At 43.6% G+C, this 23,311-nt stretch overlaps 2 protein-coding genes across 2 annotated transcripts in view; both read right to left on the reverse strand.

Annotated features, from left to right (window-relative positions):
• The window catches only part of nt5c2l1 (5'-nucleotidase, cytosolic II, like 1), a 28,014-nt gene extending 16,305 nt beyond the window's left edge, over positions 1-11,709 (reverse strand). The window contains exons 1-4 of the mRNA XM_066650622.1: positions 11,601-11,709; positions 4,963-5,036; positions 4,411-4,528; positions 1,280-1,375 (exon numbers count right to left, since the gene is read on the reverse strand). Of these exons, the coding sequence (XP_066506719.1) occupies positions 1,280-1,375; positions 4,411-4,528; positions 4,963-5,036; positions 11,601-11,668 (356 nt within the window). The 5' untranslated portion in view covers positions 11,669-11,709. The remainder of the gene's footprint in view (positions 1-1,279; positions 1,376-4,410; positions 4,529-4,962; positions 5,037-11,600) is intronic.
• An 839-nt stretch (positions 11,710-12,548) lies between these two features.
• slc2a11l (solute carrier family 2 member 11, like) lies at positions 12,549-23,208 on the reverse strand. The gene is made up of 12 exons (XM_066651497.1): positions 22,221-23,208; positions 22,045-22,143; positions 21,208-21,368; positions 18,972-19,096; positions 17,635-17,764; positions 16,895-17,043; positions 15,847-16,037; positions 15,021-15,131; positions 14,840-14,941; positions 14,105-14,180; positions 13,875-14,002; positions 12,549-13,081 (listed from the first exon to the last, which is right to left on the reverse strand). Exons 1-12 carry the CDS (start codon positions 22,242-22,244, stop codon positions 12,863-12,865), a joined length of 1,515 nt encoding a protein of 504 aa, XP_066507594.1. The 5' UTR covers positions 22,245-23,208; the 3' UTR covers positions 12,549-12,862.
• Positions 23,209-23,311: the final 103 nt, after the last annotated feature.

Consider the following 23,311-nt stretch of genomic DNA (forward strand, 5'->3'; position numbering starts at 1 on the left):
GCCCAGCTGTAATTGGTTGACGTGATGTTTTTGGAGTAGGTGAGTCATACAGCTTGGAGAAATGTGAATGATGATGTGTTTATATATTTATGTGAATCTTTTAAGGTGGAATCATGCTGAACAATGTTATTAGACCAGATAAAAACACAATAATACCCAGATGAACTGATGCAAGACCAGACGAGTACACATTGAAACTATAGTGTTATATAAACCAGAAACAAACTGAAAACTACTAAGTAGGCGGGGCTAAGGGAGAGACACAGGAGGAGCTGTAAGCTTGAGTTGCAAACACACCGAGCAGATATTTGATTTCACATTGTGTTAAATCAGCCGCAGGCTGGTGATATTTTAAAGGATCCGTATTCTGGGTCGGCCGAGCTGCTCTAATGAACTAAATTAATTAATGAAGGAGTGTGTTTTCTGTAGCTTGAACTAATTACTACAAACCAGAGCAAATCGAACAACTCCAGGCGCTGCTGCTGTTCGTATTCATATTTCATCTATACATTCAATCTGTCAAATCATTCAAACTAATGAGGAACTGCAGACACAGCAGTGCTGCTGGAGTTTTTAAACCCTGTGTCCACTCTCTGTCCACTCTGTGAGACACTCCTCCCTCGTGGGTCCACCTGCTGGTGCACTATTATGGTACTCTATACAGAGGATAGAGAACGTTTTAAAATAGAGCAGCTGGATTAGTCCCAAATGTTTACGTCCGGTTCTGGAAATATTCTAATGATACACTAGCTCTGGGCATTACAACTGCTCACACACACACCCGCACACACACACACACACACCCGCACACACACACACACACCCGCACACACACACACACACACACACACCCGCACACACACACACACACACACACACACACACCCGCACACACACACACACACACACACACACACACACACACACACACACACAGGCACCTTCCTGTGACATCATCCTCTCTGTTCCATCATCTCCGCTTTCTCAGCCTCAGCTCATTCATCACTCACTTTATTGCCTCCAAAGTCCACCTTTCCTCCAACACAATAACCACAGACTGGGGTCTCACAACTTCAGAAGGTTTTTACAATTGAAATCTCATCATTGGACAGCTCTGCACGCTTGGAGGAGAACACTAATGACACATTCTCTTACATCAGCTAACAGACAATGGCGTGGACTAGCATCAATCATGCTGAGCGAAGGTGGGAAAAATATGGATAAATAAATAATAATAAATTATAATAATAATAAATAAACACACACTCAAACCTCTCACCCTCTCAGATAGAAGAAGCCATGGGTGCACACCAGGATGTTTCCATGGGAGTCCACCTTCAGCAGGTTCCCGTAAGTGGAGTCATACACCAGACCACTGCAAACACAAACAACACACACTCAGCAAGGTGCAGGAGATCCAAACTTTACACACTGCACATTGTACTCTTCTCTATTTGACTTTTCCTTTCACAGCCACTCCTTTAATGAGCATGAATATGTGACCACACAGTGCTTCCCAAACCTTTACAGCTGAATCCTTACAAGTGATATGTCCCAATGCAAAGGCCCCCCAACACTCACACACTTTGGGAATCACTGTCATGAGTTATTGTTACACAACTCTTTTTCAACATGTCTGTATCCCTCTGAACCAAACAGGCATTACACAGACCTCAGACCTGCCCACATGTGCTTTAAAGAGGCAATGAAAAGTATGTATTGGACAGGATATGAGAGATATCACACACACACACACACACACACACACACACACACACACACACACACACAACACACTAGTTTGTTTGACATCATTCTCTCCCTCAAAATCTCACTCTTTCATCTCCTCTCCCATCATCAGCTCATCCATCACTTCCTTTATTGCCTCGACCGTCCGTCACTCTTCCAATACAGTAACATCAGCGCTGAAGTCTCTATAATAAACCCTCCATCCACTCCTGTCTTGTCCTGTCGAGTCTGCAGAGCCTCTGAAAGGCTGCAGTGAGTCCTTTGTTTCCTGACAGCCACAAACAGCACAACGTTTAGAGCAGCCACAGGTTAAAGGTTAGAGGGACAGGCTTGGGACTGAAACGGTTCAGTTTCCCTGATTCGATTCCAAGGACCGGCAAAACAAGGACCAGGGGAGGGGGGAGGGAAAATACACAGCTGGAGTGCACAGCACTGAGAGTCAGACGAGGGGGCGGGGCGATTCTAAAGTCTCTGCACTTGGCGTCAGAAGCAGAGCAGAATCAGAACGACTCGTTTTATCCCGAGCGTTGGTGTCTGCGGATTATTTTCGAAATCTTTACAGTGCACTGTTTAGGGAGTAGGTCGATGCTTGGGACAGAGCACAGTTTATGAGGTGCCAGGAAGGTATGTAATACAAAGCCGGCACGTTTATCCCGCGTGGTATTGTTTCTCGTCGAGGTATTTTTTTCTTTGTTCAACATTTGTATTCCTCCCTGAAGCCCAGACCACGTCTGAGGAAATCTCTCGCTATGAATTTGTTGCTGTCTGTGTCACTGTGTGTGGACGAGAGGGGTTCATGTTTCTGTACGGTTCTGCATAAACAATGTCTGTCCGACTTCTGACCAATCACAGCAGGTCTATGTCGATGCATCACATAGTTACCTTTCTGGGGAGGTGCGTGTCAGGCGTCAGGGTCGACGCAGAAGCATAAATTGGGCTTAAGGCAGCACACTGACAACTGACTGGGTGGCCTTGTTTCACAGTGTGTGGGTTGGTGGGCTCCAGAATCACACTTTAAAAACAAAAGGTTTCTATTTCAGACCTATGTTCAAACTTGAAATGACAAAATAAAATAAACCTTTAAATAAATAAAGTGCTACTCCTAGTGTCTGTTATTACTCCCTGGAGCTGTGATGACGGATGGAGAAATGTTAAAGAGGAAATATTCCGCCTCAGGGGAGTGAATCCATTTCTGAACGCTGTTTATATTCTCCCTGTGGGTGGAGCTCGCTGCTCAAGCCTGAATTTGTAGTTTGACCTTTTAGCGTTTTGGAGGCCTTTGGGAGGAATGCGATGATTGGGGTTTAGTGTTGAGTTACACACACCACACACACACACACACACACACACACACACACACAGTCATTCCCATATCTGAGAAGGATTCTAACTCACTTTCAGAAGTTTAGGGCAGTTCTAGGTTACAGAGAAGAAAGAGAACAGAGTGAAAACGGCTAAAAACCAGAGCTTCTGCTCCTCGCTCCTCACTGCTGTGCGCTCGGGGTCGGGGTGAACAGCGAGCGGCTCATTATCATTTAAAGGAACAGGTGCTGAAAGGGGGCGTTCTGAACAGGGCTGTTTAGACTGCTGTGGGGTTTTGATTAAAATAGGTCCCAGATGTTTTATTAAGAAACAGAACTGAACCATTTTCTACTTGTGGAAAATGCTGAAAATATATTCCTTTTAAACACGCAACAGTGATATCTATTCTCTTTAATCTCACCACTCAACCACACCAATATAGCTTCCTATAAACACTGCTATAACCAACAGAGTCCAGCTGTCAAGCTCAACACCAACAGCAGCTGTGTATACAAGGCTCAAATCCCAGTGTAATCTGACATAGGCCATAATCACAGACTCCACTGGCCACATGAGGAAACACTGTTATTAAAAACTGAAGCGTGTCCTTTTCTGTTAACAACACTAGTCTAAAAGCATCATTATTTTAAACACAATAGAAACTGTTACAAACGTTTACATATTGTTACATACTTTTACATGTTCGGTGCATACTCTCATTTATACTTTTATGATGCACTCATTTTCACTGTTATTATTTTCCGCGCTCTAGTCGGACCACTTTGTCTCTACGGCTCCTATTACTAACAATATATTACTAACACTATCTCTTAACTCCTTTAGTGCAATGACCACTTCTGCTCCTCTTGTTTATATCATGTACATAGTCATTTATCTATATAGACATTGACCTTACTTATGTTTCGCATAATATGCATTCTGATTGGCTCACCGTACATTCGCGTATACACACTTCTGTGTATTGTTTTGCACTGGCTCTGGTATTGGTCCGAAGTGAATCGCCACCTTCTCAAGTCATGGCAAAATAGCAGACTTGTCATTGGTTAAACTTCTTTTCCTGCAGCTAAAGTAGTTCTTGGCCACATCAGGTGGTGTACTGCCCTTTTAAGACCCTTTAAGAGTGGCATCACCATGTACTGCCCCTTTAAAACCCATTCATGTAAATGACCTCTCTTCTGATGTCTGTAGAACACAATCTTCAGAAATGTAAACCTGAGTCGAAGGTCTGAGCATTAAACCATGGAGCACTGTGCCAATGTGGTTCAAAAAGGTTAATGACCGACTGTTTTATTTATTCCCTCACAGTTGATGTGTTATCCTCCAGGCTGCAGCTCTCACCGTGTGGGGAAGCTGGGGTCGTACGAGTAGCGCAGTAGTTCGTGTGGATATCCGATGGACACCAGTCTGTCTCGCAGTAATTCAAAGCCAAGCCCATCGTACTCAGGAGATGTATAAACTGTAAAGAGGTAAAGAGAAGTCTTAGACGAAGCTATGAGATTAAAACCAGGTTAAAGTCTGCATAGGTTTAGTCTTAAAGCAGCAGTATGTCACTCTTACCACCACAGCATAGCAGTTAATCTATATAAAACTGGTTATTTATATATTATTTCTCTCAAAATATCAGTACAGTGAGATGAGAACACAAGTGAACCACTTAATGCTCCACTAAAATATCTGTTCTGTGTACACAGTGAGAGTGCTTACAGCTTTGAAACATCCACATTTCATCTGTCTCTCTTCTCTCTCTCTCTCTCTCTCTCTCTCTCTCTCTCTCTCTCTCTCTCTCTCTGTCTCTCTCTCTCGCATTCGTTAGATCGTTAGATATCTATGCTATCTAGAGAGATAACACATGCTTGAGAGGCATGTGTTATCTCCTCACAGGTCACTCACTGGCGAGGGTGTAGTCCATGTCAAAGCCATAACACTTAATGTTCTCCAGAGTCACGCTCTTGTTGATGAAGACCCTGAAAACAAAGCAGAGTAAGAGACAGAGTCACTTACCAACAAGCAAGAGTTGTGTGACATAATAATAATAATAACAATAAAAATTGTTATAATAACTCTTCTTATTGTAGTAATAATAATTATTAGTATTAATAATAGTACAATAATATTAATCTAGGGCTGTCTGTGAGGAGTGTGGTGTGTTCTCCCTGTGTCTGTGTGGGTTTCCTGTTACGCTCCAAAAACACACGTTGGTAGGTGGATTGGCAACTCAAAAGTGTCCATATGTGTGATTCTGTGAGTGTTGCCCTGTGAAGGACTGGCGCCACCTCCAGAGTGTGTTCCCACGTTGCACTCAGTGTTTCCAGGTAGGCTGGATAAGCGCTTACAGACAGTGAATGAATACTACTGCTATTAAGCTATAAGAGCCCAGACTCTGTTCCACGTGAAGCCATATAAAACAGACCAGAAGCAACATGGAACAGTTTTTTTTGTTCACATCTCTTGCTGTATTCTGTAATTATTTTGGGAATAAAAAGTCAACGTAACAAACATCACAACAACCATTTTGTAACTTGTATTTCAACATTTTGTTCCTGAACTGGGACCAGAGTGTTGTGTGTAACAGGACAGGTGAACAAAGCATTTGAATTGTTAAAAAAGTCAGAACACACCTTTTAGAAACAAAAATATACTTTAAATAATAATTTATATGATCTCTATGTTCTTATGAAGCACACGGTCACACTCACACTTTCTCAAACTGTCATATGACTACATCCAACACATGTTCAACACATGTCAGTTGGGGACACCATAATTAAAAGTGAAGGATAAAGCTGTGTAGGAAACTTTCCAGACCTCTTAAAGTGTTTGTGACACATATGTCACCACGGGCGCTTATGGTTTAATAATAATAATAATAATACAAATTCTACATGTTTTACAGCATGTACAAAGGTATAAATGAAACAACACATTGGTGCATCACCTTCAAAATTAAAGTCATTTTTGGGAAGGATACTGTTGGCTTTTTGAGCGTTAGGAGGTAAATTTGTGATATTTGCAGTTATTTTGTGTTTTGTTTGGTTTGTGGAGGAATTGCTGGGTTTTACTGGGTTTTTGAGGAGAAAGAAATCTAGATTTTAATCATTGTATCACAGCAGTACAATTTAATTTGATCTCAAATTAACCAGTAACAGCAAACACACAAACACACACACACACACACACGTAAATACTCGAGACACTGAACACACACACATCCACACATGCACACACCCACACAGTGCTGCAGGCAGCCACTATTGGGTGTTGTTGGTTTTTGGGGGCGTTGTTGTTGTTGGATTGCTGGCAGACGAGGCCTAAGGCATATTCTGGTCATTTGTGGTCAGTGACAAAAATGAATTTGAGGACAAATTGGAGCTGATAAAACAGATTACACTCGTACAATGCACGCTATTAAAAAGACTCTGAGCCCTCCATGGTATCAGTGTGTGTATATCAGTGTTGTGCAGTGTGTGAAAGTCTCCTTATCACACTCTCACACACTCTGACGTCACTGGGGCTCGCGTGCGGAGAGTGTGTGAGCGATGATGTCATCAGGGAGGAGTTCACACACTCACAGGGTTCAGGGTTTTATACTTCACTATCTAAACACTTGTAGCTCTGCATGACGACAAATCAGGAAATAAAGTATGCAGAGCAACAGATGAACTACGGTCTGTAATTGTAGAACTACAAAGTGCTCCTGTACAGGCAGTGGAGCTGATTAAATGGACACTGTTTTCTATTATATTCTCAGTTGGGCACTGGGACATTTATAGGTGAGAGTTGAATACTGCCACTGTCCAAAAACAACATGTATCTCCAAAATAGCAACTTCAAAGGAAGTCAATGTAAAAAGTAATTTTGGGGCATTTCTATTGGTCGATTCGTCATGAATGACAGCTGCTGTGTTCAAATGATGATAAACTAAATATCCACAAACAAGGAGATGCATGTTTTTCACTAGACAGCGAGGATATTATGGAATGTGGTTATTATACACTCTCAGAAAAAAAGGTAAAGTAGAAGTATATTACTGTCATTAAAGGTATAGAACTATGTATAACAAAGAACAAAATAAAAGTCCTGGAAATGAAACGGGGCAAATGACATCAACACAACTTTAAAATCTACAGTTAATATAGAATAAGGTACAGTTACGTTCCCTAATTAAAGGTGCAGTATATGAACTCGAGAGGGTACCACCACAGAGACAGATTTTCTGACGTTGTACATGTGTCTGTTTAAGACCTGCATTCCAATCAAACCAAACTTTTGCACACCTACGATATAAAACATGCCCTCCGATACGTCCAGCTGCACTCAGCTGACCCCTACATAAATATTCATTACTGTTTATACGGCTCATTTGCTGATGATGTCACAGGCCGTGTTAGGGTTAGGCTCCGTGTATTAAAGAGTGATATCAGATTTAGCTCTGAGTCTCTCTCTCTCTCCTTTCATTCCTATTCTTACTCTTTTTCTGTTTTCTTTCTCCCTCTCCCTTTATGTCTTTTTTCTTTCTCTCCTGTCTCTCTCCCTCTCTCTCTCCCTCACCCACTCTCTCACTCTCCATCTCCCAACCTCTTACCCTTACTCCCTCTCCCTATCTATCTCTTATCGTTCTATCTTTTTTATCCCTCTCCCACTCCCTCTCTATCTGTACCCCCCTTCTGTCTCTCTCTCTCTCTCTCTTTCCGTCTGTGTACAGTTACGGTTAATATTTCAGCGCTCGGCTCATGTTTCTGGAGCAGGTAATTCCCTCTCAGCTGCTGAAGGCTTTATTTAGGAAATTCACCATAGAGCTTCCAGCCACAGCTCAGCTGTGAATCCCTCCACTGCTCTGTCCCAGTCGGTCCTCAGTGTGACGTCTGCATCGCAGAGGGATGGGGTCAACCCTTGAGTGCTCACCATACAATAAATAGACCAGAGATGACTGTGACTGGAGAACAAGACAATGCACCTCGAGTGTACACAGGTTTGCAGTATTAATGCACTCCATTCCCGAACTCTAACGCTGAGATCCCCATCTGTAAATCATCTAAACCCAAACTCACGCATACTTTTACATACAATACTCTCCCCAAAAAAAAGACAGTTGTGATTTTTAATACAACACACAGTCACTGTGAAATGACATAACTCTGAATTACACATTAAACATTACACAAATGCTTTAAAACTCATTAGTACCCCTGGAATAAGCTCCTCAGGCAAGAACTGACCTAAGAACTATGAACTACTGTCCAGAGCTAACCGTCCCACATCAACACCTGACCTGATGTATGTGTGGCTGAATGCCATCAAATCTTCACAGGAATGTTCTTATATCTATCTCTAAAGCCTGTCCAGAAGAGAGGAGGCCGTTACTGCAGCAGAGAGGAGTGCACTCTGTATTAATCACTTTCATTTGAGCAGAAACTGTGTAAGAGAGTTCTATAAACCTTTCACTGTATAAAGTACGTGGGACACAGGGTCCATCCACAACAACAATATACACCTATCAGCCACAACATTAAAACATCTTTCCACACTGCTCTGCATACTTTCACAGCCCCCTCTCCCCCTGTTCCTCAGCGCTCAGGACCCCCACAGAGCAGGTGTGATGTGGTGGTGGATCATTCTCAGCGCTGCAGTGACACTGACGTGGTGGTGGTGTGTTAGTGTGTGTTGTGCTGGTGTAGAGTGGATCAGACACAGCAGTGCTGCTGGAGTTTTTAAACCCCTCAGTGTCTGGACCGAGAACAGTCCACCGACCAAAAACATCCAGCCGACAGCGTCCTGTGTCACTGATGAAGGACTAGAGGACGAGCGACACACACTGTGCAGCGACAGATGAGCTACTGTCTCTGACTCTACATCTACAAGGTGGACCAACGAGGGAGGAGTGTCTCACAGAGTGGACAGAGAGTGGACACAGGGTTTAAAAACTCCAGCAGCACTGCTGTGTCTGATCCACTCTACACCAGCACAACACACACTAACACACCACCACCACGTCAGTGTCACTGCAGCGCTGAGAATGATCCACCACCACATCACACCTGCTCTGTGGGGGTCCTTAACATTTTGAGGTCCTCAGACAAACCTTAGCACCCACTAAACAACACAGCACTGGACACAACATGGTGACCTGGTCAGTTCTGAAGGTCTATCTCAGGATTAATGTTGAAGAAGCTGAAGCTTCTGTGTCTCCACTAGAGTCTAGAGTCTGACTGAACACTGATAAAGATCAGAGATCAGAGCTCATTATAGCTTCTCTGGACACATACCAAGCCTCTGATATATGCTGATTACTACTGCTACCAATGCTACTACTAACACTACTGATAATTCTCCTACTGTTACTACAAACCCCAACTCCAAAGGAATTAAGACACTGTGCACAATGTAAATAAAAACAAAATGCAATGATGTGCAAATCATTAAACCCTATATTTTATGGACAATTGAACAAAGACAATATTTTACATTACATTTGAGAACACGTTTTCAAAATTTGATGTTTTTTTTTTTTTATCTGATGCCAGCAACATGTTCCATAATGCGGGGCAGGGGCACGTTTACCACTGTGTAGTGTCACCTCTGCTTTGAACGCTCTGTAAACCTTTGGGAACTGTGGAGACCAGTCGCTGTAGTTTTGAAAGTGAAATATTTTCCCATTCTTTCTTGTTGCAGGAGTTCAGCTGCATCAACCTGAGCTCTCATTATAGATTTTTCATTTCATAATGACCCCATTGTTTTTCAGTGGGTTAGGGTTAAGTAGCTGTGATGTTGTAATCCCTGCAGTGAATTGGCCTTTTCTTAGTGAAATGAGCAAAGAACGTCCCAGAAAAAGATGCCTGGATGGCAGTATCTTGCTCCAAACCTCTAACTCCTAGATAGTTTGTTTTTTCATTCACTTACAAACAAACACCGGAGCTTCGTAAACACATCAGACCACTTTTGAGCGCACAAAAGGACTGGAGAGCTAGAGAATGGTGAGGTTTCTAAAAAGTGTTTTTGATTATGATGGTGGACTACGCCTTTAATAGATGTGCAGTTTACCCATTCCATGTGCACTAATGCCCCTCCACACCCCCGACCATGGTCCCTCTCCTCGTGAATGCGGAGGATGTGGCATCCATAATTTCCCAAAAGAATGTAACATTTTTGTAATCATTTATTGGACCCCAGACACTTTCCACTTCACCTCAGTCCATTTTAAAAGAGACTGGGGCCAGATTGTGGATGTAGTGATGAACTGTGTTCACAGACAGTGGGTTGGGGAAGTGATTCCCACTAAAGGAACCTGTCTGTTATATCACTAGATTTGGGCTTTGTCTGTTAATGATATGATGTGCTCTAGAGGAATTAAATCCCAAGTTCCTTACTATTTTAGTTTAAGAAACTTTCTTGTTAATTGTTTCACTATTTGCCCACGCAGTCGTTCACAGAGTGACCCCCCCCCCCCCATCTTTACTTCTGAGACGCTCTTGTCGAGATCCTGCTCCACGCTCCAGACCAGCTGCCCACGATCCAGCCACCACCACTTGCCTTGGAGCTGCCCCTACACTGAAGTTTTCACGGACTCCTAAATACTGTCACCAGCAGATTGACCAGAGGAGGCCTTGGTTCCTTCCAAGGTTTCATCCTCAGCTCTCAGGGAGTGTCTCTGTGCCACTGTCGCCCCTGGCTCGCTCTCCTGGGGGTGGGTTACATTCTTTACATTTTTATATTTCATGTTAAAGCTTTATCTTTACTGGAGCTCTGTGAAGCTGCTTTGTGACAAACGCAGCCGCGTCACTCACCTGTTGCAAGTTAACACCAGTTATATTTTTTATTGCAGCATTACACTAGTCTTTTATTTGCCTTCACAATTTTTCTGAAATACTTTGCTAACATTAAATTAATTAAAATGGGCAAATATTTATCAGTTTCAACATTTGAAATATTGTCTTTGTATAGTTTATTTATTTAAATAAAATAAAGGCTTTACATGACTTCATCAATGCATTGTATTTACTTACATTTTGCACAGCATCCTATTAATATACTACACTACACCACACACACACACACACACACAGCACCACCACATTATCTCGTATTGTACACGAGTAGGAGTTAAAGTTTTCTGTGTTTTAATTAAGTTGCTGTACCTCAGTGAATGAAACTAGTTACTCCCCTCTCTACTGAACTGACACCTCCCCTACACTCTCAGTCACTGTAGTGGTACCCTCAAGGGAACATCTTTAACTTGGGAACAGATCTGTACCTCTCTCTATATTAACTGTGGATGTTAAAGTCGTGTTGGTGTCATTCGCCCCGTTTCATCTCCAGGACTTTTATTGTGTTCTTTTATTCTCCACAGTTGTATAATGAAAGATTACAGAGACCCCCCTCTCCTTCTGGAGAAGAGAATGTAATGAACCTTTAGGGAACACAACTGGACTCTAACACCACTGCTGTAGCTTTAGTGACAGTAATGTACCTGTACTGGACCTTTTCTGAGAGTGGAATGTGGACCTCTGAGTGTGTGTGTGTGTGTCTCTCACCGGTGGTGTATGTCCCTCTTCCCCGTGGGTGTTTTCCCCGCAGTCCCGAGCTCCGCGCTGCTCTCCATGTCTCCGTCTGTGCGCTCGAGCCTCTGTCCTCACTGTGTTTACAAATTCCAACGCACCCGCGGTTCTCGTGCGTAAAAACGCACGGCGGGAGATGGACCGTGCGTACGCGCTGTGCTTTACGCACGCGGCATGGCTGTTATCACACACGCGCCTTATCAGCTCACTGTCACACACTTATCACTGACCAGCAGAGGACACACCAACACACTGCGCATGTGCAGCGCCTCAACACGTCCTGAGGAGAGCTCTGTAAACTGGCCAATTTATAAGAAACACCGCTTTATTGGGCACACATTTAGAGGCCATTCAGATGTTACGAGGCGCTGGTGAGTGTGGGAAATTGTCCAAAGGTGTGTGTGTGTGTGTGTGTGTGTTCCGATCCGGATGAATGAATTTAACATTTGTAAAGATCAACTGCTCATTACTGGTTTAAATACCTTGAGGCATTTAAGCTTCTCAGAGCCCTAGGAATATCAAAGACATCATATATTTATAAAACAGTGTTAAAATAATACAAAATAAATTTAAAGGAGCAGTTAGTCTTTTTTTTTAAACAGAGAATAAACACAAACAATGGTCATGAAAGTGATTGATCATTATTTTTACATTTGTATAAACACTGTTGGGGGGGGGTCACATGGCCTTGTTCCAGAGGAGGAGCAGATCACGAACTGAGTTTTAATCGCAGTGTGTTTAACATTTTGTTTTATCTGCTCTTCATATCAGTGCCATTCCATCACACCCCTTACCACCACACACACACACACACACACACGCAGCATGTAAGGAAATGCACCACTATTACCTCCAGAACACTAGGGGTCAGGATAACAGTCTTTATTAAAGCAGTTTAGATGATGATAAAAATGGATTGCAGTTCATTATCACTGAGGAGAACACCTCGAGTGTTTATTAATGGTGTTTATTTTTTAGCGTCTGAAACACTCACACTTAGATTTTATTGCTGTGGTTAAAAACCTCCAACAATTTAGCTTTTTAAAGATAGGTCAATAGAAACCTCTATAAATGTAAGTTCTATTTTATTCTATTTTTACAATGTGAAGAACAGCTGGTATTTTTTATTTAAAAGTCAAAATAATAATAATAACTAAAAGCATCAACAACAAACAAAAATGGAGATAAAAGGTTTGGTTCCGACAGCAGCAGAGAAGAACGTGATGCGATGGTTGGGATCAGAGTTTGGTGGCCTGCCCCGTGTGTGTGTGAGAGAGAGGCAGAGCGTCGTGTTTCTCCTCTGGTGCAGGTTTGGTTTTGTTGTGCATGTTCTGGAACGCGGCGCTGATCTCCAGGACGCTCCTGTTCCTCGTCTCTGGAACGGCGTACCACACAAACCCTCCAGAGACCAGGCAGAAGAAGAAGAAGATGAGGAAGCAGAAATAGTCCAAATGCTCCTGAAAAGGGAGATCAGACAGAAACAGGGAATGATCTGAATGACTGGATTAATCATAAAACCCACAGATCTGTTTCTGTGGCAGACTCTGGGCTACTGGGCCAGGACTTATTATGAATACGACATATTTGTTTATGCTATCGTACGTCTAGAGCACTGGGACACTTTTCTGGTGTTTATAGCATTGCATTTCTTAGGGCCATCCTCGAATGGTCTCCACGACACGAGGGTGAAACTATCATCATCTTTCCTTAAGGTCAATTCAAAATGAACTGCTGCTTTAAAATCTGAGAAAAACAATGGACACTAAACACCAGAGAGAGCAGAGTTTATAGAAAAGGGAGCAGTTAGTACATTTCTGCTAGCTTTAATAAGAAGTTCGAGAAATAAAGCTCTATTTGGTCTAATGTTAAATGCTACTTGAAGCCGTGTGGTGATCAGTGTCTCGTGTTTTTTAAAGTAGGACAGCAACCGTTTTGTTTTGGCTTTTAATGATGTGTATTATATGGCTTCACCCCTGAGACAATTCTCAAATTTCAACCATTTATCCCACTGACTTCAGGCACATTATTCATGCAGTAATGTTAAGAGAAGGTTATTACTCAGTACCTACTGGTAGTTATTCATTTACTACATTGAAACTACTACTCGCCGTCTCTTTGCATCAAATGCCTTAAGTGGTTTATTATTTAGTTGTTTGTAAATCACTTATTAAAAGTGCCACGTGAAAAGTGCTTCATTATATACATTAAGAAAGTGCACTACATTAAACTTAACCTGTAAAAGGAGCTCACCACGATGATCGGGAACACCATTCCCACAAAGAAGAGCCCCACCCAGTTCAGCGTACACGCCACAACAAACGCAGCCGACTTAAACGACTGAGTAAAGAGCTCGCCAGGGAGAGGGGCTGTTACACCAGCTGAGAGAGAGAGAGAGAGAGACTGTAAAGACACTTTAAACAAAAACACATTTATTACAGTAACAGTATAATTAGAGTAATAACGGTGAAAGGTGCAGTCACCTGGTCCACTGGAGAAGAAGAAGATGTAGATGAAGATGAGGACCATGCTGCAGTACGGCATCCATGAAACACGTTCCTACAACATCACACACACACACACATACACACTTCATATAATATCTTCCTTCTACTCAGTCAGCTCTGAAGAGGGTGTGTGCAGCACTGAAAGTTATCCACCATGTGCTTGGATTAGAGTTGTTCTACCACTGGTTGCTGAAAAAATTTATTACCCCACATTCAACAGGGAGAAGGGTTCACCACAGGGCCTCTGTTCAGAACGCCCGCTTTCAGCACCTGTTCCTTTAAATGATAATGAGCCGCTCGCTGTTCACCCCGACCCCGAGCGCACAGCAGTGAGGAGCGAGGAGCAGAAGCTCTGGTTTTTAGCCGTTTTCACTCTGTTCTCTTTCTTCTCCGTTTTTACTCAGTGCTCTTATTTCTCCGCGCTCGTTGTGTCTGTTTTGCTGAGTTCTCACATAAACACGGGTCCAGTGCTGTGATTGGACAGACTCAGACGAGGGGGCGGGGCCATTCTAAAGTCTCTACACTGGCCTAAGAAGTGGAGCAGAATCTGCCTGTCAGAGTCCAAGCCCCAAGCCACAGAAACAGATGTGGTTTTATTTCTGTAATTTAAATTACAGTCACAATATTGATCAGAAAATCAGTTTTCTCCCCCAAATCATTAACCCTACCCAGGAGGCTCAGGATGAAGAGTGTGAGGAGTGTGCCACTGACCTGTAGGTAGAGTGTGATGGTGAGGACAAGCAGCGAAGCCGCCATACCCAGATAGCCTCGAATCAGCAGCACTCTCTTCCCTGTGCTCTCAATCACCATCCCCTAATCACGACCGAGAGAAACAGTCAGCATCACAGTCCGCAGAAACATAGTCTCACAGTGTGTGTGTGTTAATGCTTACACAGGCGATGGTGGTGGATACCTCACACAGACCTGTCCCCAGAGACACATAGCGCAGGTTGTGTGTGGGGATACCTGCAGCTCTGAAAACATCAGTGGAGTAGAGGTACACCTGCAGAAAGACAAACACACACACCTCACAATAAACACTGAGGGTGAATGTGGTGACTTTTCCTCCTCTGTGCAAATGTCAGACTCACAAAAGCAAATGCTGATCAGAAGCGAAGGCAGAATACTAATGAGTAAATGATTGGAGCTGTTAGAGAGCTGTAAGCTTTGTGATGGATGGTGTGTGTGTGTTCGTGTGTGTGTGTGTGTGTGTGTGGAACAATTCTACATCCTACTTCACTACACACAGTTACACATTTGATTATAACTGGAAAAAAGGTTTTCTATACTTTATAATTTCAAAAGCAGGATTCTCCCAACTTGAAGATCTCTGATGAAAGGCTGCAGTGTGTGTGTGTGTGTGTGTGTGTGTGTGTAAGACTCTCCGCTGCAGTGGGAAGGTGTGTGTGCATGCGCGGGTGTGACTCTCAGCATTGATGCCACACAGCTGCAGAGGAGTGAAGGTGTGTGTGGCAGGGGGTCTTGAAGTGCTGATGCCATATCGCTGCAGCATGGTGTGTGAGTGTGTGTGTGTGTGTGTGTGTGTGTGTGTGTGAGATTCAAATCCACAGCGTGGTGGAATGTGTGTTTGTGTGCATATTTGTGATGCTCAGCACTGATGCAACCTAACTGCAGTTTGCTGAAGGAGTGTTTTACAGCGTTAATGCCACACAAGTTGCAATGTGGTGGAGGGGTGTGTGTGTGTGTATGTCTCTCACAGCGTTAATGCCACACAGCTGCAGTGTGGTGAAGGTGACGATGATGGTGAGGAGTTGCCAGCGGACGGATGCAGAAAGCAGCAGCTCCTTCACACTGTGATTCCTCACACTCTGCAATGCTGCTTTCTCCGCCTGCATCTCCTCCACCTCTGAACACACATCCACACCGGGACCTAGGAGACGCCGGAGAGCTACACACACACAGACAGAAGTAATGTAGGACATAGATAACATATCTACACGGTTTTCTGACACCTGCTCGAGCAACGTCCTCTTCTTGGAAGACTTTCTGGTGGATATCAGAACACCTCTGTGAGGGTTTGTCGGCACTGAGCCATGTCCACATTAGTGAGGTCAGGCACTGATGTTGAATGATTAGTTCTGGATCATAAACACCACTAAAACTAATCTGAGAGAGTACAGTCCTGCTCTGCCAACTCTGCCAGTTCTGCCAACACTGGGTTTTATACCCCTTTATCCCACACTGAGAACTGAACATGGTTACTTCAACCTCATGTGTAGCTGCTTCAGAGCATCCAAGATCATGTCATGTCTTTATAAAGACTATACACCTCCCCCTGTGTAAACAGCCCTGTTCAGAACGCCCGCTTTCAGCACCTGTTCCTTTAAATGATAATGAGCCGCTCGCTGTTCACCCCGACCCCGAGCGCACAGCAGTGAGGAGCAAGGAGCAGAAGCTCTGGTTTTTAGCCGTTTTCACTCTGTTCTCTTTCTTCTCTGTTTTAACACGGGTCCAGCGCTGTGATTGGACAGACTCAGAGGAGGGGGCGGGACTTGGTGTCAGAAGCGGAGCGGAATCAGACGGCTCGTTTTTTCACGTGTTTTCTGACTTACGCAGCACACAGAGAACTGACTGGGTGGTCCTGTTTCACAGTGTTTGGGTTGGTGGGATCCAGATTCACATTCTAATGTGAACAAACACAGAACAAAGGTTTTTTTGCCCCAACATTATACGTCCCCTTTAAAATGGTTTGATTGGTCAATTAATCATTGGTCACTCTAAAGGTCAAAGTAGTACATTTTTTACCTTTCTCTGAGGCGAGTCTGTCTCCACGGTTCAGGAGCAGAAAGCGTGGAGATTCTGGCAGAAATGGAAGAGTAGCCAGCTGCAGAAATCCAATAAAGCCAGAGAAGCCAAGCAAGAAGGGCCAGCGGTCATCTGTCCCCATCACCTCACTACACACACACACACACACACACACACACACACACACACACACACACACACACACACACACACTTCTACAATAACAGTGATTTACAGAAACCCTGCCTCTTAATTATTAAATAATTGCAGGTTGTAATTATATTCTAACGCTTTAAAAATAAACTAAATAAAAACAGGGTCTGTTCACTGGGAAAGTCCCACCCATCAATTAAAAGAGCCAATCAGCTCGCTGAAAACGGGGATAAGCTCACTCTCATCATGGGCATGTGTGCAGTGACCAGAAAAAGTCGAAAAACATGTTAAATTACAAACATGTAGAATTTTACCAGTGATTATTTTTAAATATGTTTTTAAAAACACTGGCTTTCGTTTTCAGTTTAAAAGCCTCTCCTTATTCACACAGATGTGAGTCTAATATCGTACCAGTGAAAAGGGACGCACTTTCCAACGAGGACTTTGGTTCTAGTCAGTCAGCCATCAGGCTCTCAGCAGGTAGTCGCTGGCTGAGATTCCAGTGTGTGTTTGTTTTCTGGACTCTGTTCTTAGTTCTGAAATTAAACTGGAAGGTTGATGGTGTCCCACTGTGTCATGTGACCCACCTGATGCCAAGCACTTGGCCCGAAAACTTGCCGAATGAGACAAAGCCAGCGACTGTGACTCCCACCATCGCCCGCAGACTCTTCGGGGTACACTCCAGAACGTACATTGTGTGTACCGTCAGTGCCACACCTGTACATCACAATTACACACACACACACACACACACACACACACACACACACACACACCAATTGAATGTGAATGTTATAATAGAAGGATTATTTATTTGCTAATTTTAAATAAATTGGGAAAAATGCTATATTCACTATATATATATATATATATGTGTGTGTGTTGGGGACTCTCCCCTTGATGGACACACCTGACTTTTGGCTTAAGCTATCCCGCTAAACTGTGAAACCCTGTTTAGTTACATTTACATTTAGGCATTTGGCAGACGCTTTTATCCAAAGCGACTTACAAAAGAGGATCTAACATTCGAACTACAGCACGATTTATACACAATACCTTACATTAAAGGCAATATGCAGGAAGTAATAAGTGCATTAAAGAAAGACTTTCAGTGCAAAAGATACTCTCGGAAGAGCTGGGTCTTCAATGATTTCTTGAATGCGGAGAGGTTTCCTGTTGCTCTGATGGTGCTTGGAAGCGTGGTACCAGAGAGGAGAATAGCCTCGACTGACCTGTACGGGGGGTTGGCCGTTTTAGTTGGCGCTCCTTTGAGGAACGGAGAGGGCGGGCGCTAATGTATGGTTTTAAGAGTCTATTGAGGTAGATGGGGGCAGAACCAGTGAATACTCTGAAGGCCATAATTAGTGATTTAAATTTGATGCGAGCAGCTAAGGGTAGCCAATGCAGCTCGACTAATAGGGGCATGACATCTGCTCTTTTAGGCTGGTTGAAGACCAGGCGTGCTGCAGCATTCTGGATCATCTGTAGCGATCTCACAGCACAGGCCGGAAGACCTGTCAGGAGGGCGCTGCAATAGTCAAGACGGGAGATTACTAACGTCTGAACGAAGAGCTGTGTTGCATGTTGAGTTGGGTATGGCCTAATCTTCCTTATGTTGAATAGGGAGAAGCGGCACGATCGAGCTACAGCGGTAACGTGATCTGTGAAGGTCAGCTGGTCACTAACCATGACACCCAGGTTTCTTACAGCCTTAATGGGAGCCACTGATAGGGACTCTAGCTTGATGCTGATGTTGTGGAGAATAGCTTCCTTGGCTGGGAGGACCAGCAGTTCAGTTTTGGATAAAAGTGAAGACAAAGTCAAACTTATGAAAACAAACACACAGCTGCTGAAAAAAAACAAATCCATAACTAAACAAATGACCATCTTTTTCTTCATCAAGGAACTTATTTCTGCAGCAAACCTGCGTTGATGCCGTACAGAAGGCGTGCTGCCATGATCATCTCCAAGGACTGAGCCGTTTTACTCAGCAGGATCAGCACGGCTCCACAGATGGCCAGAAGGTTGTTGAAGACCAGGCACCTCTTCCTGTTAGAGAGGAACAGGAGGAGACTCAGGCCCCACAGGATAAAACAGAGACAGAGGTACAGTTTAAAGAGCTCAAATCAACTCAAATCATTAGTAATATTCTGTTCTGTTCTGTAAGTTTCTTTCCTCGAATGCTAGCTGGATGATGTTTTTGTTTATTGTTTGGTTATTACCCCATCCAGAATTAATGCTAAAATATGTAGTCTGTGTGTGTGTGTGTGTGTGCATGCACTTCACACAAGTTCATCTCTCTGAACCCATTATACTGGGTTTTGTCCCATTTTTAGAACACAGCACACTCCTCACAGACAGTCACCCGGAGGAAACCCACGCAGACACAGAGAGAACACACCACACTCCTCACAGACAGTCACCCGGAAGAAACCCACGCAGACACAGGGAGAACACACCACACTCCTCACAGACAGTCACCCGGAGGAAACCCACGCAGACACAGAGAGAACACACCACACTCCTCACAGACAGTCACCCAGAGCGGGACTCGAACCAACAACCTGCAGGACTCTGGAGCTGTGTGACTGCACTTCATAGTTTTTTTAGGGGAAAAATCCCTACCCCGAATACACCACTGTGAAGTGGACAAAATCTAATTCAAGAAAAGAGAGAAGTATGGGCCCTTTAAAGGCACAGAGAGAACCCTTGTCCTAGAGGGTGCACATCCACATCCACATCCACATCTCTCTCTCTCTCTCTCTCGTGACAGTAAAAGTGTCTAGAAAGAAAAATGCTCAACTCAGCTGATATAATCCAGCTCAGAGTGGCTCGAGGAGGGTCCAGTACCTAGTGGACGTTTCCCCTGTCCCTCTGATTATATTCCACTTCATTCTACAAATAAACACCATTGTTTTTCCCCGGAAGCCAATCAATTGCTAAATTAATCAGCTAACGTCAATCAATCGCCATTGACCCACACCTTCCAGTGAAGCAATGTCCGATAGAAACCAGCGAAATGCAGCAGAACGTAATCTCAGAGATTCACACATTAACAGCATTACCTTAATAATTAACCCCTTCATCACTCGGCTCAACTCTCACACACACACACACAGGGCCTTTTCCCTCAGGAATAACATATTTAAATGAACGAAGGCCATTCTCGTGTTCATTTCTGTGATAGAGGACTTATTTTATAGTATAATCTTTTTTTTTCTACAGTAGTTTTCAATGTAATCACAACACAGTTGAAATACATTTAGGTAGCACACACTGACATCAATATATCTATCTATCTGTGAATATCTAATGAATAATACAGTAATCTCTGTTAGAAAAATGCGCAAACATTGACTTAATTTAAAAATGTTTAAAATTACAAATGGCCTTTCAAACAAGGACACGCTGAATTTTTTATCAAATAAAGGACAAATGTAATATTTCCTTTGCATTGATTCCAAATATGCATTATTTGATTCATTGTGGAATCAATACATAGTTAAAGAGGACATGGTAAAAATAACTTGTTTGGCGCATTAGCATATTAATGTGTGGATCTGAAGCCCACTAACACACACACTGCGAAACAAGACCCTACATTCAGTTTTCTGTGTGGTGCCTATGTCTGAAAATATGGGCTAAAACGAGCCGTCTGATTCTGCTCTGCTTCTGACGTCTGACTGAGAAATAAGAGCACTGAGTAAAAACGGAGAAGAAAGAGAACAGAGTGAAAACGGCTAAAAACCAGAGCTTCTGCTCCTCGCTCCTCACTGCTGTGCGCTCGGGGTCGGGGTGAACAGCGAGCGGCTCATTATCATTTAAAGGAACAGGTGCTGAAAGCGGGCGTTCTGAACAGGGCTGTTTACACAGGGGGAGAACACTGCACTCTAACACTACTTTGAACTACTTTCAAAAGTGTAAATATGTTGTGGACTGTGGTCTGTCCTGTACACAGGGAACAGACCTCCAGCTTGGCATCACGCATAGTGAATTTTCAGCTCATGTTCAGCTGATCGGATGGATAAATTGTAACAGATATGTGAAGTGTGTATTTGTTAGAATTTAAGAGTCTGATTAATTAAACACCAGAATAATAAGTAAATATTTACTGATTGGTAAAAATATTAACAGTGAGGGGTTTGGTAAAAAGTTCTCACCTCCCATAAACAGCAGCAAGGTGTCCGGCCCCCAGAGCCCCCAAGAGCCCCCCGATACTGTACGTGGAGACTGTGAAGGACCAAATCAGAGACAGCTCCCAGGGCTCCAGAGAGTGTCCATAGCGCTGGACACACGTGCGGTTCACCAGCTCTTTAATGTACTTACAACACAAGAAACATGAGTGTTATTTACAGAGGAAAGGAGGGGTGAGGACATTTAAGTATCTACTCTTCTAGGACAGCCTTAGACTAGATGATGGAATTGCTGTGAGGATTTGATGGAGGAGCACTACCGAGGTCACATGCATTTTCTGTATCACAGGTTCACTTTTCCCCAGCCCAAAGCTGGAGCGCTAATACTCTTCTTTCCCACAGTTGGCATTGGGCAGTGACCTTGGGCACTCACTGTCTCACACGGCCAGTCCACCTACCAACATGTTTCTGCACTGCTGGAGGAAACCCACACTGACTCAGGGAGAACACACCACTGCTACACCAATTGTGTTGCCCCATAGCAGCTACAGTCTAATAATTATTTTACAACTGTCTCATAATAACAATCAATAGGTAAACTGTCAGCATTATAGATGCTTTGTTGCCACAGCTAATCACCCACCAAACCCAGCCAATAATCTGCCCAGGAAACAGGACACACGTTTTACACAGGACGCCTCATATACTGACACAACCCTTCAGTTTCCCCCAGGCCTGGGATCAGCAAACAGAGTGCACAAGCCCAACCCCACACCAACCCCACAGACCCCAGAGCTTTACAGCACTTTGAAAATGCTTTGACTCGAAGCTGTTTTGCCCTGAGGCCCAAAAACATAAACTCACAACAGAAGGGGAGGTGAGGACGGAGATGTGGAAGCCGTACTGGAAGGTCCCGCCGATTCCTGTGATTAAGACGACTGCGACAAGCACTGGACTCTCCAGCTGATCAAAGGAAAGGAGAGCTCGTTAAACCACAGGTTCATTAATGTTATATTAGGGAAACGATATTGAGAACTCACCAGTAATGTTAAGGCATGAGCCATGGCATCTGTTCATGTCCCACAGTCCTGTGAGTGGTTTTCTGTCAAAGTCAGAGCAAATATGACACAGCAAGCCTCCTGAATGTCTAACTAAGTACGTTGAAATGTAACTGCTCCAGAAACGGTTGAACTTTGGGTGAGAAAATATGTAACTCAGCAGCGCTCGCCAGCTTGTAATCACGTGACGCGGGGCAAAGAAATACAAGATTAAAAAGAAAGCATGGAAATGTCTAACTGACCAACAGCAACAAGAAGAGAACAGAGGAACTCTCAGTTCTTTATTGTCAGGATAATAAAAAGAATAATGACCTAGAGAGAGACAAAGAAGATACTCTGAAGATACATCAAATACATTAAAACAAGAGAAAATACAAAATATTCCTAAATCACGGACACTTTGCCGTGGTGTGGAAGGTCCAGGCCTTAACAATCGCACCCAGAAACGCTTCCTAAAAGGGCTCCAGAGGAGAGGAACTCTCCGGGAGGTAGCTGGGTCGATCCCAGGTGATGCCACAGCCTTCCAAAGTCAGGATCTAGGAGCACTACTGGCTTCAGTCTCTTCCCATGTCTCATCCCATTGCCTGGTGAAGGACCTGGGCAGTTTGTGCACTCCTCTGCTGCCAGTCACTGGAAAGCTCAATGTGCCAGAGTGAAAACACGTTGCGGTTGACCTGCACGTCTGAAAGAAAGCACGTTCTGGTCCTCAGTGCTGGTGGCATTGTGTGTGACAGGGGAGTTCAGTTAACAGCTAACAGAGAGGAATTAGAGACGTCTAACAATTGGGTGAAAAGGTGCTATTGACAGAGCTGCTTTTTAAATGCAGTTTGTATTTAATTTAAGGTCAATTTTAATTATTGAGGTCATAAGAGTGTTAATAAAGAGAATGTGAGTGAGTGAGAGAGAGAGAGAGAGAAGGTAAGAAAAGTTTAGAGAAACAATAAAAAGGATCAATTAAGGGAGAGAACCCAAGAAAGAAACAACTGGAAAGACAAGTGTGTGTGTGAGAGAGAGAGAGAGAGAGCGAGAGAGAGAGAGAGAGAGAGAGAGAGAGAGAGAGAAAGAGAGAGAGA

Source organism: Hoplias malabaricus, chromosome 18 (assembly GCF_029633855.1).
Source record: "Hoplias malabaricus isolate fHopMal1 chromosome 18, fHopMal1.hap1, whole genome shotgun sequence".
In the NCBI taxonomy this organism is placed as follows: Eukaryota; Metazoa; Chordata; class Actinopteri; order Characiformes; family Erythrinidae; genus Hoplias; species Hoplias malabaricus.

Excerpts from the sequence above, each read along its gene's own strand:
- slc2a11l (XM_066651497.1), bottom strand. The coding sequence starts at position 22,244 with ATGGCTCATGCCTTAACATTACTG. Across the intron at positions 15,132-15,846 it reads AGCTGTGTGGCATTAACGCT|GTGTACCTCTACTCCACTGA; the intron begins GTGAGAGACATA and ends GTCTTTCTGCAG. Across the intron at positions 14,942-15,020 it reads TATCCACCACCATCGCCTGT|GGGATGGTGATTGAGAGCAC; the intron begins GTAAGCATTAAC and ends GGTCGTGATTAG.